Source organism: Sitophilus oryzae, unplaced genomic scaffold (genome assembly GCF_002938485.1).
Source record: "Sitophilus oryzae breed Bouriz unplaced genomic scaffold, Soryzae_2.0 scaffold_815_pilon_pilon, whole genome shotgun sequence".
Classification (NCBI taxonomy): Eukaryota; Metazoa; Arthropoda; class Insecta; order Coleoptera; family Curculionidae; genus Sitophilus; species Sitophilus oryzae.
This window is the reverse complement of record NW_022147434.1, coordinates 5,366,466-5,383,419: the sequence shown is the minus strand read 5'-3', so window position 1 is coordinate 5,383,419 and position 16,954 is coordinate 5,366,466. Positions and strand designations below refer to the sequence as shown.

Genomic DNA, 16,954 nt, shown 5'->3' with positions numbered 1-16,954 from the left:
TCAGGTAATCTGTGTCTGCACAAATATTTTGTAAAACAAATTAAAATTTAAATTATGAACACAAATAGCAGCATATAATATATTTATAATTTTACTTGACTTTGGTTCACCATGTATTACGCATAACAATATTAATATTGAGTATTAATATCAGTTTTCAAAATCCATCAAATTAGCGAGAATCTTAAAGCAAAAAACACTAATACTTATTAGTGCTTGGAATTATTTTTTTATGACATATTACTTTTTAAATAACATATACATTTCCGTCTTCAGCACAATGTATAATAAACTTAATTTTGAAAATTGTGATACTAATTTTATATTTAGAAATGGTTTGTAGAATTTTAGGTTTAGTCGTATGCAAATAGAAGTACATAAGACACAGTATATTAGTAAATAATGATAAAGTTGTCGTTTCTTACAAATTACAGGGTGAATATTAGTTTTTGTGTATTTTTTGGGAAAGATATATCATTAAACGTATAGTATTTGATATAAACCTATGGCTAGATTGTAACTTTTTAACAAATACAAATCTTATAATTTTATAAAAAAATTAAACCATAACTATGTCTTAGAAAGTTTTGATTTATATATGTTATATCAAAATTGAATAACACATTATTTCGCCAGAATCTAACAGAAGATTTTACTTTAAACTTGAGCACATATTAGCCTTAATAGCATAATTGATTTAACTTGGTTATAATTATAGTTTTAATCACGATTGATTGACAGAGTTTGGCATCGACACGTCGACTTATATTCACGACCTCGACAAGTCGACAATAAGTCGACTATGAAGTAAAGTCGACAATGTCGAAAATGTGGTTTGTCATTAGCAGATGAGTGATTGATGATCTCCCCCTAGTTCAGTCATTGGGGATTTTTGCTTGGAAAAAAGACCGGAAGTTTTGAAATTTTGCAGGTTTATATGTTTTGGGGTCGCTAACTGAAATCCATAAAATGCACATTTCCAGACTTGCCGCCGGCGCCGCCATCTTGCCAAGATGGCGCCCAAAATCGGTATTTTGTAAATATCTCGAAAACTATGCGTTTTTCGCATTACATTTTCCTATAAAAAAGGTTCTATGAAAATTTTCGCTAAAGTCAATCGTTTAGGCACAAAATCCCTGGAAATTTTACAATTTTGAGTAAAGTATGATATATGAATGTATAGTCGATTTTCCGAAATCAAATGTCGATTAGGGTTCACTAAAACTAGTTTTAGTTTAGTTTCTTCAATTTTGTCATGAAACAGTGGCGTATCATTAATTCGCTCATTAATTTATGAATAATTAATTTTAATTATTGAAAATATGTACTTGTTTCCACACCACCCAAGAGGTAAAGTACATGGCGCTTTTATTTTAACGTGGTCTCCCCGGAGGCCTACTCCACTAGGTAAATTAAAAACTTTAACTTATCTGCACAAGCCCGACAGACCTGTCTCATTGATGTCAAAGTCGATCGTGTCTGTTGTGCTGGGCTCATCAGGGTGGTCTCTCAATTTGTCCAACTTTTCATCTTCAGCCGCCAGAGGGATATATACAGGCAAGTCCAACTCCTCTTTATCGGATTCGTCGAGTGACACTTTAGTGACGTTGTCACAGGATTTCCCATTGCAGTATGCACAAATCATTGAACATTTTAATCCTGATTTTCTGCATCCGCAGGCTTTACCATAGTTGTTGGCTTTGCATTTACAGGATAAAAATGCCAATAAGGATTTTGGAGCTGGATCTGTCAACGTTGTGACTGGAGTAATGCCTGTTTTTGTTTTCTTCCAACACAATTATTCGGCATATTTGGTAAAACCAGACCAATGCTGAACCTGGTGGTAAGTTCGCTATGAATGCGGTCCAGCACGTCAATTAATTATTCATAAATTAATAAGCGAATTAATGATACGCCACTGTTTTATGACAAAATTGAAGAAACTAAACTAAAACTAGTTTTAGTGAACCCTAATCGACATTTGATTTCGGAAAATCGACTATACATATTATATCATACTTGACGCAAAATTGTAAAATTTCCAGATATTTTGTGTCTAAACGGTTGACTTTAGCGAAAATTTTCATAGAACCTTTTTTATAGGAAATAGTATTCTCTTTAATTTTGCTCTCTTTAAATTTTTGCGAAAAACGCATAGTTTTCGAGATATTTACAAAATACCGATTTTGGGCGCCATCTTGGCAAGATGGCGGCGCCGCGCCGGCGGCAAGCCTGGAAATGTGCATTTTATGGATTTTAGTTAGGGACCCCAAAACCTATAAACCTGCATAGTTTCAAAACTTCCGGACTTTTTTCCAAGCACACTCCTTTTTTGATCCCCAATGACTGAACTACCCCCCCTAATTGAATAATGAGTATTGACTTCTCCGGATATTTTTAGATATTTAGTATGACTTGACTATCCTGTGTACTTTACAAGCGATGGGTATTTTCTCTTTGTTCATTTAACAACAGTACATTATATTTTAGGTCTATATTATGAGTTATTAAAAATGTTGAAATGTACCACTACTTCTTAATCTTTTGCGTTTTTCCTTCTTGTTAAAATAAGCACTAACATTTTTTCAAGTATATTTGCAACACTTTAAAAAAAGAGGTAATCAAGCCGTTATTACTTGACTTAGCGGTTATTCGCAAACTGGGAATACACACTAGACCTCTTCGACTGTCATTTTTTTGCAGCAATAGAATATAGTGTTTAACTCTGCTATTTTTGCTAACAGTGCTAACACTAAAAGTTCCAACCCCTTCTGTACAGCTGTACAGAAGTATAAACCTAAGTTTAGATTCATACGTACTTTCGAAATTGTTTGGGATAATATCACAATTCTAACATATCTACATTATCTATTTAATATTTTTCTTATAAATTATATCACTATACAATATTTTACAATACTCTCTTGAGTCGCCCTTAGAACAAAATTTTATGAATAATGATGTATTATTATTATTCATATAACCACAAACCATTAAATAATAGAACCACTATATGGAACTTATAGTTTTGTTAAATGTATCATTTTATTAAATATATAAATATGTAGTTTTAAACTTTAACACTAAATTATCATTTCACAAAAATAATGAAATACAATATTATCGAGAAAAATACGGCGTCAGCGATGTCTATGAAAAAAAATTTCGCTGTCATTTTATACACGGTGTTTCAAAAAACATGTGCCATCTCTCGTGGGGAGATCACTCACGTAAAAGTAAGATTTATTTCTCATTTTTTTCCAAGTACTCTTAGCGTTTTAAATGAAATTTTGAGAGTAAAAGTTACTATAAATGCGACATATTTTAAAGCTAAAACAGTGTCGACATATTCACCAAGGACGTGCATCTCGTTTAATGCTGGAATATTTTTCTAAAAAAAGCATGTACGCCACTGACTTTTCTTCTCTTGTTAGCGAAATAATGTAAGCAGTTTAATGTCGATTAAAAGTTGTCTCTTGATATTTAGTCGATTCCGCTCTCCTTGATGACATAAACGCAATTTTATTAATTTGCCTTGATCCAAATCTAATAACAACCATTATGTTGAAAATATGTAAATATTGAAAACAATAACTTGCGGAAAAACATGAACATTAACTTGCGATAGTTTTAAATAAGTACTCACTGATTCCTGATCAAAAAGTACGAAAAAAAGTTCCTTGAAACATGGCTATAGAAATGCATAGTTTACAGGAATAGTAATAACAACTAATAGTAATAATATTTAATAACAAATTAGGTAAAATATATATCTTATTAATTTTATTAATTGTGATTAATAAAATTGCGTTTATCTCATCAAGGAGGCCGAATTCGACAAAATATGAAGAGATAGCTTTTAATTGGCATTAAACGGCCTACACAATTTTAATAAATCAAAAGAAAAGAAGTCAGCGATGCACATGTTTTTTTTTAATATTCCAGTTATTACCCATATGCACGTCCCTGATGAATTTATGGACACATTTTTTTAGTAGGTATTAAAATATGTAGCACATATAGTAACTTTTACCCTATGTTGATATGAACAAATAAATCATATTTTTACGTGAGGAGTCTCCTTACCAGACATGGCACATGTTTTTTGAAACACCCTGTATGTAGAATTATATGGGGAATGTCATCCATGTTCACTTTCACGCCAATTCGACATCGTTTTTTTTTCAATCATGCGGTAGTACTGTGTCTATGGATGCTTTGGTTCAGTGATTATTGATATTAAATAAACTTTTTATAAAATGGCGATTCTTCCAACACTTTTATTTATTATATGTATTAAAATACCGTATGATCGAAGTGCGCACGATCCGCATTATACTCAAATCATTGCTAATATCATGAAATAATAAGAGAATTATTAATAGTTAGAAAAAATTGAGAGATTCTGTATATTTAGAAACAAATATTTTGTTATTTTTTGAAAACCTACATTATAACCTGTTTTGTTAATTAAAACTGTACAGCGGGAAGGAACGATTTTGAAAGACGTTTAAAAACTGTATAAGCCTTTGATCAGTAATTTGTAAAAAAATAAATAGCAGTCAGTATTATATTAGCCCATTAGCATTAGTTTAATTATAACTGAAACAATGACTAAAAAAAGATACATATCTAAAATCTTTTCATTTCAATCTATATAAATTACATAAAAAATAACTATAATATATACACATTTAACTGCACAGTATAGCACCCTGTATTTTAAAACGCACACATTTTAGAAAAAAAATATTTATTTAAATATGTATATTTATGTATATAAAATTTTAAACCTACAGAAAATTAATTCTCAAATTCCTTTACTTATATATGTTTCTATTAGTATCTAATATACAGGATCTTTATTGTTTTAAATATCATCCATTGAAAATAACTTCCAGATAATCTAGACATTCAGTGTTAAAGGCGTTTTCTATTGGCAAATTTCATGTAAAATTTGCTAGAATATTAATAAATAATAATAGCTCCCGTATATAGCGTTTAACGCCTTGGGAGATACAGCTTACCATGCTAGAGCCGTTCGGTATACAAGGAAGGTAATGTGGCTAGCACTACGCTTCAACCGCCTATTATTACCTCAGGATTGTGAATCCCAAGTACTCATTTAAAGCTGAGTCGACCTAGGTACCCAAACTAAATTATTTTATTAAAAATAGTCGGCTGATGAAATGCCGGCTGTAGGATTCGAACCCACAACCTTCAGATTCGTAGACGAGAGTTGTTCAAGCCCCCGCCGAAAAAGGGCTAGTGTCCAACCTTTCAAATATATTAAATTTAGGGTTGACCGGTTGTCGGACAACTTTTTATCCGCGTTTGTGTTGAGATTTTGCTGTCTGATCACTAAACACTACCAAAAACTCATGTTTCATTATATTTCAAACCAAAAAGACAATAGCTATTACAAATCACTTATCAAGAAAAAGAAAACTCGGAGATAAGAGGAAAACTGTATTTTTCACCCTTTTAGCTACTTTGTTAATAAAACTAATCTAAAAATCATAATTAAAATATTAATTTGCTATTGATTAATATTTTAATAATCATTCTCCAGATTTTAAGATTGCAGTTAGAAAAAAATATACAGAGAGATCTGAAATCCATTGAGGTATATCTGGTCTACATGGAATAACCACTAGAAAACGCTAGAGCATAAATAAGACAGTAATATAGGCATATATTGTATTTAATTATTTATTTTAATTTTGTAATTTTGTACCTTTGTACATTTTGTGTGTTATTTTCTACGGACACTGCTTTTGTCATGTCTTGATCATTTATACGAAATTATATTTGTCTTTTATACTGTATTTATCTATTTATTATAACTTTTTTTATTGTAGCTGTACGTCATATACGCCAGACATAAATAATTTACAAATATAACTAGCATTTAAGAAATGGACAGGAATAGTAAATTGTTATAATTTTATTTCATTATTTTTAGCAGTACGTTTAAGCTTCCTTCATTTGAGCATAGCAAAAATATAAAGCACAATATGATCAAATACTTTAATAATTGAAACGTCATTAGATACATAAGATGACTAAAGTCCCATACACACTATTCGCTTCTTTGGTTCGTTTGAAAATGATGTTCGTTCTTTTGATGGTTCGCTCAAAAACCAACGTTTCGCCGAATCGCACTGACGAACAAATTCAACGATCTAAATCAACGAATGGTGAGTATGGGACTTAACATTAATCAGTATTTCTTGGGCATTCTTGATATTAAAAATATTAAAAATTAAAAATGCAATAAAATGCAAATACAAATACATAATTTCAACTTTTCTCATAATTTTTTTTATGTTTTAATCATGGGTTGGGTTTTTTAATATTATTTTATAGTTCTAACTGCGGGAGAGTAAATGACAGTGATAATTATCTGACATTAGCATATATGCATAATTTTTTCGGCGAAATCATATAATATATTCTTTTGCTGGATAGAGTGGACATGGTGTCTCATTTTCGTTTGTTTTACAATGTTTCTCATTTATGAGTAGAGATACAAGGATGCGGTTTGCACATCACTATGCTCCTTTTTTATTAAACTAAAGGTGCTACAAACAGATGTGCCCTAGTTAGTTCCTGAAATAAAGGGCGAATTTGAATTTTTTGTAGATTTCTATTCCCTTTTTATATTTGTTATAACTTATCGAAAAGGTGAAAACTGAGTTCCCTAGAATTTTTTACGTAGAATGGCGTAACTAATTTCTCTCGAAAAGCTGTCATTTTCAAGATATGATAATTTTATACTTATTTTCATAAATATGATAAAAAACGCTTCATTTAACTTACTTGATTTTTTTACTTAACCAGATAGTTTTGCTCATGGTATCCAACCCTCATATGGAATCTTGATAAACTCCACTGAAAATGAACTTGTGTAGCTTTTAGGTAACACTAGTAACACTTTAGGTAACGATATTTTTATATGCATTCTACACACAGAAACTAGCGTGGAATAGTCAATAACCAATATTTAATGTCGAATAAATTATTTCGACATTTCGAAGTCGAAAAATGACAACATTTTCAAATTCGTCCTGTAGGTATTTCAGGAACTAAGAGAGCTAGGAAAAATTTGTATGTAACATCTTAAGTTTTATAAAAAGTAGCACAGTGATGTGAAAACCGCACCTTTACTACTTATAAACACACGAAAATGGGACACCCTGTACAGGGTGGGTCAAATTGGACGCTTTTTTTCCTTTTCTATAGGAGATAGACGAAAACTAGTATCGGTGTGTGGAGCTCAATTTTTATCAAAAACATGATGGTGAAAACCGAACATCGATGTCTGTTACCGTTTCGGAGTTACTATGGAAAATTTTATATTTTTATGAAAACATTTTAAACGCACTTTTTATGAAGAATTTAATGGTTTACGTATATTTTTTTTTAATTAATATATCAACAGAAAGTTTGATTTTTTATATGTGATACCCTGTATATTTTTAATTACCTTTTCAAAAATATAACAGCTTCATATTTCGCCGGATTCCTTTTCGAGATATAGAGTTTTTAAAAAATCTTTTAACTTTGAATAAGTATAGACTTTGAGCAGCAATGGCTGTAATGCAAAAAAAATCTAGTTGTGAGCAGCAATTAAAACGAAAACAATATTTGCAATGAGAGATGCATAATTTTATAACAATTTAAACGATATTTAACAACAACACATTTAAACTATAGGTATCTAATAACAATAAAAATTAATACCAAACCAAGACATGAGATTTTGCTGCTGTTTAAAAAGATTCCCTAGCATAAGCGCTAAGTACTTCCAATTCTTGTCTAGATTATACGGGCAGTTTAAAAATAAGAACCTTTATTCTTCCGCAAAGATAAAAACCCATAGGCACTAAATCCGGCGGCCTCGACGCGACGGCTGGGATTTTGGTTAGTTATTTAATTATTCTCGAAATTTACAGCTATTTGTTAAAAATACACATTTTTGAAGAACACCCCGTGCGGTTTTCACCATCATGTTTTTGAAAAAAATTGCTGCTCCAGACACCAATATTAGTTTTCGCCTATCTCTTTAATAGGGGTGTTTCCTTTTAAAATCGTTCATTTTGGCCCAGCCTGTACAGATCTAATTGAAATGTTGAACTGGCTACTGAAAGTTTTGTTTATATCACTTATTTAAATTTTATTTTGTAATTTAAAAAATGTGGTCGCCTAGTAAACAAGTACCGTATGATCGAAAAAAAAACGGCGTACAGTTGGCTTGGAAATGACGATCGATGACATTCCCCATATAGTTTTAGATATAAAATGACAGCGATCTTCATTTCACAACCATCGTTGACACCGTTTTTTTTTCGATCATACTGTACTTATGTCATAATAATTGACTAGCAGTTTCTAAAGATATAAAAAATTAACATTAATTAAAAAAAACGATAGATAAAAAAAAATCTAAGTCAGAGTTGACTTGGAAATGAAGATCGATATAATTTTATCTACATGTAACGTGTAAAGTTATATAGTGAGCATGACTTGTCATTTCCAAGCCAACTTGACGACCATTTTTATAATATTAATAGATATAATATTAAATATAATTTTCAATTACCTAATATATTGTGGAATAAGATTTTAGTAAATTTTCAATTAAAAAACTGGTGGATTTATTTAAAGAAAATGTTTTACACTTTTCTTTGTACCCGCTCTTTGTACACACTCACATCTTTGTGCTCAGTACTCGATAAATAAAAGAAAGATATAAAATATAATCGAAAAAAAAAACGTCGTCAGCGATGGCGATATAAGAAATGAAGATAAGATGTTTTTTTGTAAAATTATATGGGGAATGTCATCGGTCGTCATTTCCAAGCTAACTGGACGCCGTTTTATTTTTCATCATACGGTTTAACATATTATGTATTATAACAATTTAAACATATAATGGGACCACAGATATACTTAATTCTTGCTATGTGACCACATATTTTAATATATGGTTTCTTATTTTTACGAATAACTCTGTAATAAAAATAATACGACCTTTTTAAATATATAATAATAATAGTAAACAAAATTAATAGCCCAATATAACGTACAGGGTGGGCCAAATAAATACTTAATTATAATTAGTTTGTACTATCTTCTTTAGAAAGTGGAATTTCTCTTTAAAAATTATCTAATTTGGCTCATCCTGGACCTTTTTAACTTTCACAAAAATTGCTGAATGATTTATTTACATTTTTGTACTAATACTATGTTATAATTACTTCTTATGATGATTTTTTTTATTTATAATATAGATATATACTTTTCTTTAAGTTAAATTATCGTTAATGTGGATTTAATTTTAATATTAGACTAAACTGAAGTTTAAACTCTCTGTATTACCAATAATCATGTTTTTCTGAGTTAAATATACACACTGTATATACAATAAATTGATGTTGTTCTTCTTCCGATACTCTCTATAATGTAGGCATAAGTTTTAGATAATTTAAAATGTTTATAAATATTAATAATCAATAAAAGTAAAATTAAACATTATTTAATTCCAAGTTTTGAATTTTATTTCTGTTCATATTATATTAACTATATAACCAAAATATAGGTAATTAAAACCTGTGTTAAAACATTTTTTTCCTATAAGCTTCTTATTTTAATAAAATATAAAGAGGATAAAATAAATTTCACATAATGGCGAAGGTGCTGGAATAGGTTAATTTATTAAATAATTGAAATTAACAATGAATATTAAACAGTTTAAATGACTATAAATATAAATTTTTCATACTATATAATAAATGTTGATTTACTTACATATTTATATTAGTAAAACTTTTTTAGTAAAAATACATCGTCATTGATTTTTCATTATCCGCAACCATATATACATAACAAAGAGAAATACTAATAAAACTATTAAAACATTATTAAATGAGGGTTTATTAATACTAAAAGAAAAAATATTTGTTAAATTTATTTTTCTTATTTTTCTAATTCAAAAATTCTCGAAATAGATACGAAAAATTTAGTTCATCACCAACTTTTAAAATTGGCGCTACTTTACTTGTCGTCAGTCAAGCGTCACGTGACCCACGCTCGCCGCCATTTCTTCGAATAAACAACGACCCGGAAGGTTGGTGTGAATTTATTGTGAATTTTTGAAGAACAAATATATAATTTTTATTGTAAAATGTCTGACGTAGAAGCAGCAAATACTAACAATACTGTTAATGATGAACATGATCAGGTAAGTACAGTAATTACTTTAGTTTTCGTGAATCCTAGTCAAGCACCTTTGCAATGTGCACATAATATTGGAGTGCTATTAGACTGTGAAGTGTACCGCTAATATTGTGCATGTATTCCTTTGCTTAAACGGATCTTTGTTTCCCATATCACATTCTAAACGCATCGTGACACGATGCCGTGTATATTATGTTTTTTTAAGTATTTTCGTAATTTTATAGGAGTTTTCTGGGTTGAAAATATAGTCTAGGTTAATAGGGTTATGCATGATAACTTATCAATCCAACAGATCGGTTTAAAACGTTTCAAAAATGGAAATTTCAATATGTACGCTGCATCTTATGAATTATGACTCCGACGTACGTTCAACGCAACTTTCCTCTTCTGAAAGTGGCAGATTTCTTAAAAGTCATGTCGTAGCCTATATGTTTACATTTTGGAGGGAAAATTTAAGAGAGCCGGCTTCAAAATTATCGCATCTTGTAGGAAATTTGTGTTAATTTAATTTATAACAATATTGATTCACTATCTTTTATGATAGGATTTTTTTTAGTTATTAAACGTTTGTAATATTTTCTTTTAGGTTGACAAAGCGACAAAAGCTAAGAAGTCAAAGTCCCCAAGAGTATCTAGAATTGATAGAGCTCGAGAGGAAAGTGAAGCCCTTACCAAGGTACTATATAGATACATAATATAATGAAGTTATTGATCGGACATATAATTAATAAATCACTAATTTAATAACTTTCAATTGGTTATCTCTATTAACTGGCTCAAAATTTCTTGTAGGGTTTAGATACTCCGCCTGAGGGTCGAAGGGTGACTCGTTCAGCTGCTAAAGGTGTTACCGCTACTCCTCCACCACCAGCTAAAAAGGAACGCAAAAGCAGTACTGGTTCGGCAACCGGTGGAAAAGGCAGAGGGAGACGTTCTAAAAAAGTACTGGCAGAAGAAAGTTCAGAGTCTCAGGATGAAAATAAGGTAAAAATAATAATATTTAATAAAGTCTCTGTTATCATAAAGTAAAAAATCATAAGTGTGTTCAATTGTTATAAAAAATAGATTTTAAATTGTTTATAATATATGAAAATAATTGAATATAAAAAGTAAGCTTTTTTGAAGTTCTGTTACTATAGTTCGACTAGAGGTTACATGACAGTGAAGGTTATATGTATATGTCATTTTAGTTCATGGTGCATCCACACCATCGTAGGAAAAGCAGAATGGCTGATTGGCGTATTGATCTCTAGTAATTCTATTGACTAAAATTTGTGATAAATGAATTTTTGAAAATATTTCAGCCTATAGAACTGCTCGAGATTGATATGCCGATCCACTGTTCTGCTTTTTCAGTAATTGTGTGGATGCACCCTCATGAGTAAATTGTATTTTCTGTCATTTTTTCAATGTCTTCTGTCGAAATCTTCCCTGACTTTTCGGACATATTTTACGGACGTATTATTATTATACTAGTGTTTTTTAAATAAATATTATTTAGTAATATTATGTCTGCTAAGTTCATAAGTATTTTTTAGTTTTTTAAGTATGATTTCAAATAATTTCAACATTTCAATAACTAGGTATAAAAGAATATAACAATATTTTATGTAAATTTTTAGTGTCATATAACTTTTTATACAGTTAAACATCTTAAGTTTTGAGACACAGAGTCATAAAATTTTCTTAAAATAAATTTTTATACCTTTTTACATGATAACTCTGATATTATAGATATACGGTCTCAAAAGTTGCTCTTTTTTATTTTTTCAAATAAAAAAACAATTTCTCATTCATCATTTTTTTTTATTCAATTGTTTTTGGTTTGACTACAACTTTTGATTCTTAAATGGCACCCTCGGTATTTTTTTAATTTATTCGAGAGAAAATTACATTCTGAATAAAATGTCATTTCATATGTCTACTTTTGAAATTTTTGCTTAAAAAAATGGTATTTTAAATTTCAACCTGGAGTGCCATGGCTGTGTTAAAAACACGGATTTTTTATCAAGGAGCCTCGGAAAATGGATTTGATCGTCTAATGTTTTTCGTGTCTTGTCTTAACGACATCGACAATTTGGGTTATATAGTCTGTAAAACGAATAACTTTGAATTTGACAGTTCCCGCGGGCTTTTCTAGTGTTAATTTTATTAGGTTATTAACTTGCGGCCATGCTGACGCAATGCCGTCTCTAATAGAATAGCCTCAGAGCGAGATTTATGACGTCATGCTAGTTAGATACTACGGATTAATAAGTCTGTTGTAGAATACATGGAAAACATAATTATTCCTCGTATTTTTTTTTTCTTAGGATAGGCCCAAGAATTACCCACTTAAATATTAGCATGCAATTAAGGAACACCCTGTATATGTATTAACACTTTTATTTTTAAAGGACTCTGCTGTAACTGAAAGTGAAGAGAAACCAGAAAAGGAAGTTGCTCAGAATGATTCACCGGCTGAATCATCAGAGCCCAAATCAGAAGCAGAGCCAATGGAAACAAATTCACATGAGGAAAAAGATGAAGCTGCAAATAACAATGCAGCTGAGTCTTCCAAGGTAAGGATTTTTAGCCGACCATACCAACAGGTACGGTAGGCTATTAAGATTGGCAAAAAAAAGTTTTTTTTTATTTCACTCAAAACGAGTTATTTGGGTCATAAATACAAAATATTTTCATGGTGTTTGTCTGTCTGTCTGTCCGTCTGTCTGTAACACGATAACTCAAAAACCGCTAAACCGATTTTAACCAAATTTGGCACAAAAATACTGTGGCACTCGAGAATCTGGCCATTAGTTTTTGGTGAGGGTGGGGGGTTGGTATGGGAGGGGGTTAAAATGTTTAAAGAATCGTAACTCCAAAATTACAGTAGCTAGCGAAACGCGGTTTTCAATTTAAGATTAGGAATAATATTTACAACAAAATTTGTAATAACATCAAAATCAGTCAAAGTCGTTGTTTTTGAGATAAAAAAAAATTGGAAAAATTCCTTTACTTTGAAACTAAAAGAAGTGCCTACCAACTTTTTATTAACATATTTTTAGTATGGGCGGCTACCTACCTCACGGCGCTAATTTTTTTGCGAAAGTTTTCTCCTATATAATTATGAGGGTAACCTTGATTTTCCTTTAAGTTAAATGTTTCTATTTTATAAATAAGTGAATGTTTTGATGACGTTGGAAGTATCATTCTGTAATTTTTTGATTATGTCATCTTAATTAGCAGATAGGCTGGCTCTTGTGAAATCATAAATTTTAGGTCTGTCCTATTATTTAATTTGTATTAAATTTCATGTAAACAATATTATCTACTAATTGTAAACGATAATAGGGTGGTAATTATGTATTTTTGAATCATAATTATTCAAGATATATATTTTTTTGATAATGTAATTATTTTTTTAATACATTATTGGTTCTTATTTTGCAGTTATTCAGCATCATTTTACTTTGTACTTTGTATCATATATTAATTAGCTGTTTTTTTAATGCTGATTCGAATTTTAATTTGGCTAGTTGTCTGTAAAGGGTACAGTTGATTAATGAATATCGTGGTTCCTCAACCATTTTAAATACCTATCTCATCACCATTATAACTAAATCTTTACACTCGATTTTACCAAGTGACAAACTGCAAGCAAAAAGTTACTTTTAATTAAAATTATTTAACTTTTCAATGTCAAACATATTTAAATGTTGCCAATTTGTACTTGCTGTACCGGGTGCGTCTCAAAAGTGGCTCACTCCTATAACTTTTTTATTTTTTCATATAAAAAGACGATATTTGGTATGTTAGCATATGACATAAATTAAGATTGATTGACGTATTCAGTTGTTTTCGGTCACTTCCTGTTTCACCGGAAATGACTGCAACTTTTAATTTTTAAATGGCACTCTCGGTATTTTTTTTTTTACTTTATTCGGTAGAAAATAACATTTTGAATAGAATGACATATATGTCAATTTTTGAAATTCTTGCTTAAAAAAAATTGTATTTTAAAGTTCAATCTAGAGTGCCATGGCTATGTTAAAAACACTAATTCTTAATCAAGGAGCCTTGGAAAATAGATTTGATGGTCTAATGTTTTTAGTGTCTTGTCCTGGCCAGTTAGAAAATGCTCAAATCGTATTTTTAATCATATTTCAATTTTTTCAAATGGAACGGGGTGGTTCATAAGCATATTTGGAAGAAGCATTTTTTTACGAATAATTTGATACCATACACTTGGTATTTTGAGTCAAATTTTCGTTACAAACCGCAAGTTATAATTTCAAATGAACCATATGCGATAATGTCGAAAGTTAGCATATGGTATGTCATTCTATTCAGAGTGTTATTTTCTATTGAATAACGTAAAAAAAATCGCGAAGGTGCCATTTAAAAATCAAAATTTGTAGTCATTTCCAGTGAAACAGGAAACCTAAAACCAAAATCAATTGAATATGTAAATCAATCTTAATATATGTCATACTGACATACCAAATCTCGTTTTTTTTATCTGAAAATAAGCCGCTTTCGAGACGCACCCGGTATATCTGGAAACGCTGCAATACATCTTTTTTTTAAATGGCGCACTTTATTTACGTGGAATAACGACTGTTTTAGTTGGAAGTTCTGCATTGACGAGAAACCACACATTTCTTATAAGCTAAGCAGAGCAAGTTTTCTTGATTTTCTTTCACGGTAATGAAATTTAGTATACTAAGCTCCAAATATAATTAATTACCAGTGTAAGAGGTTTTCTATTATATGTATTTATATAAAAAATGTTTTTTTTTCTATAATATTAATAAATAAAATGGGTGACGGTTTTGGGGAAATGTCGCAACGGAGCGTACCAAAACCAGTTAAATTCGTTAGTTTATATCAGTTAGACTTTATCGAAATAAATTATTGTTTATGCAGGAACCCGAAGCCACTGAAAATGGAGCGAAGGAGGACAGCGTAGACGCGCCCACGTCCGAAGATGAGAAAAAGGAGGAGGAGCCAGCTAGTAGCACAAATAGCGAAAAAGTCAGCAGCGACGAACCCGCGGTGGCAGAGAGCGAGGCTCCGTCAACGGAGGCCGAAAAACCGGCAGAATAAGTGCGCCAACGCCATTTTCTATTCATAATATGGTAGGTTAATACAATACAATGGTAAAATAAGGATTGTGGGAATAAATTACTGTTTACTTTATGAGATTCGCCGAGTTACACGCGCATCGGGATACTCCAGGCAGACAATTTATTATCATCTCTTCACTCATACTGTATTGACAAAGCATAAATCTGGAATCGAAAATTTATTTCCACACTACACCTACTAACTATACACTTGTTTTACTGCTGTATGGCGATTAAAGAATATTGAGTTTTAATATTCCTAAAAAAAATTATGTAATTACGCTGAACATTTCAGGCCATAAGTTTTATTTGAATTTTTCTTTTTGGTGTTTTTTTTCCGATTGGAATCAGTAATATAAGGTGTAACAGAAAAGGAAAAATAAAAATATATGTTGTGGCCTCGATTTTATAATTTTAAAAGTTAGGTTGTCATGATTTTGTAGTGGGAGTGTGGTTTTCATAAAGAAATATACGGATGCTAATATAGAAAATAATGTTTGATGTTATTTTACCTGTTCACTTTCCTACGTGTTTTTTTTTTTCGATTTTAAAATACATTCAAACATGAAAGTTCTTCTGTATTATCGTCTGTTATTGGCAATACTACAATTAGAAGTTTAAATAATATTATTTTAAATTAAGTTTGAAAGCGGGTCTGTGGTATTTACCGTCGACCCTTCTATTGGGTTAGCATCATTCATTTGTATATTTGCCCTTTGACGTTAATTAAAATTGACTCGACTTTCGCTACGTTAGAGTTTTTTTTTCTGTAAAATTGATGAAAGTAAGTGGGAGTGCAGTACATATTTACATATGTACCTGAATCTCCATTTTATAAACATTTACCTATTTTTTGATAACAATATCTCGACACAGATCCATCAAATAAACCTTATATTAATTTATCGCAGTTACTTTTTGTTATCGAAAAGTATCATTAATTCCATTGATTAATTAATTACATTGTATTTATAGTGTTAAGTGAAACAATACAATTAGTTTTTTTTGCTAATTTATAGCTAGAGGTGAGTCTTGACAGTACATAATAAAATTCATATAATAAATTCCTAAAATTCAGCTAATTTTGATATACTGAGTCTGCCAAAAAGTTTATAACTAATCGGAATATAGAAAATGTTTGTACTGAAATTCTTCGACATGTTCAATAATAATTTGTCTGAGCGACAAATTGCAATAATTTATATATATTATTATGTAAAAACTGAGGTTAGGTGACAAAATGTCAAAGAGAAAAGTTTTATTAATATCAATTTTTTGTTTATTTACAAAAAAGGTAGCCAAACATGTCAAAGCGAATCTAATAAAATAATTGTAAAATCAAATTCCAGATAATTTTTCCCCTTTGATTTTTCGATATTTGTCCCTTAATCCCACTTTGCAAATCTGAAGAAAATTTTTAATTTGTCTTCATGACATTACATCTTTTTATTGTTTACGTAGATTGAATTCTGGATAAAGTACGTTTCGCTACGTTAAAGTTTTTTCTTAAACTCAGTATCTAAGACTTTCCTACTTGTAAACTTATTGACATCTGTGTATTATTTTATCCCTAATATATAACGGTCATATTTTATTAATTACCC

At 30.2% G+C, this 16,954-nt stretch overlaps 1 protein-coding gene across 1 annotated transcript; it reads left to right on the top strand.

Moving 5' to 3' along the window:
• Positions 1–10,083: 10,083 nt before the first annotated feature.
• On the top strand, positions 10,084–16,522 carry LOC115889470 (cytochrome c1-like). Its single transcript, XM_030909458.1, has 5 exons — positions 10,084–10,246; positions 10,829–10,918; positions 11,035–11,226; positions 12,639–12,803; positions 15,151–16,522. Exons 1-5 carry the CDS (start codon positions 10,190–10,192, stop codon positions 15,328–15,330), a joined length of 684 nt encoding a protein of 227 aa, XP_030765318.1. The 5' UTR covers positions 10,084–10,189; the 3' UTR covers positions 15,331–16,522.
• Positions 16,523–16,954: the final 432 nt, after the last annotated feature.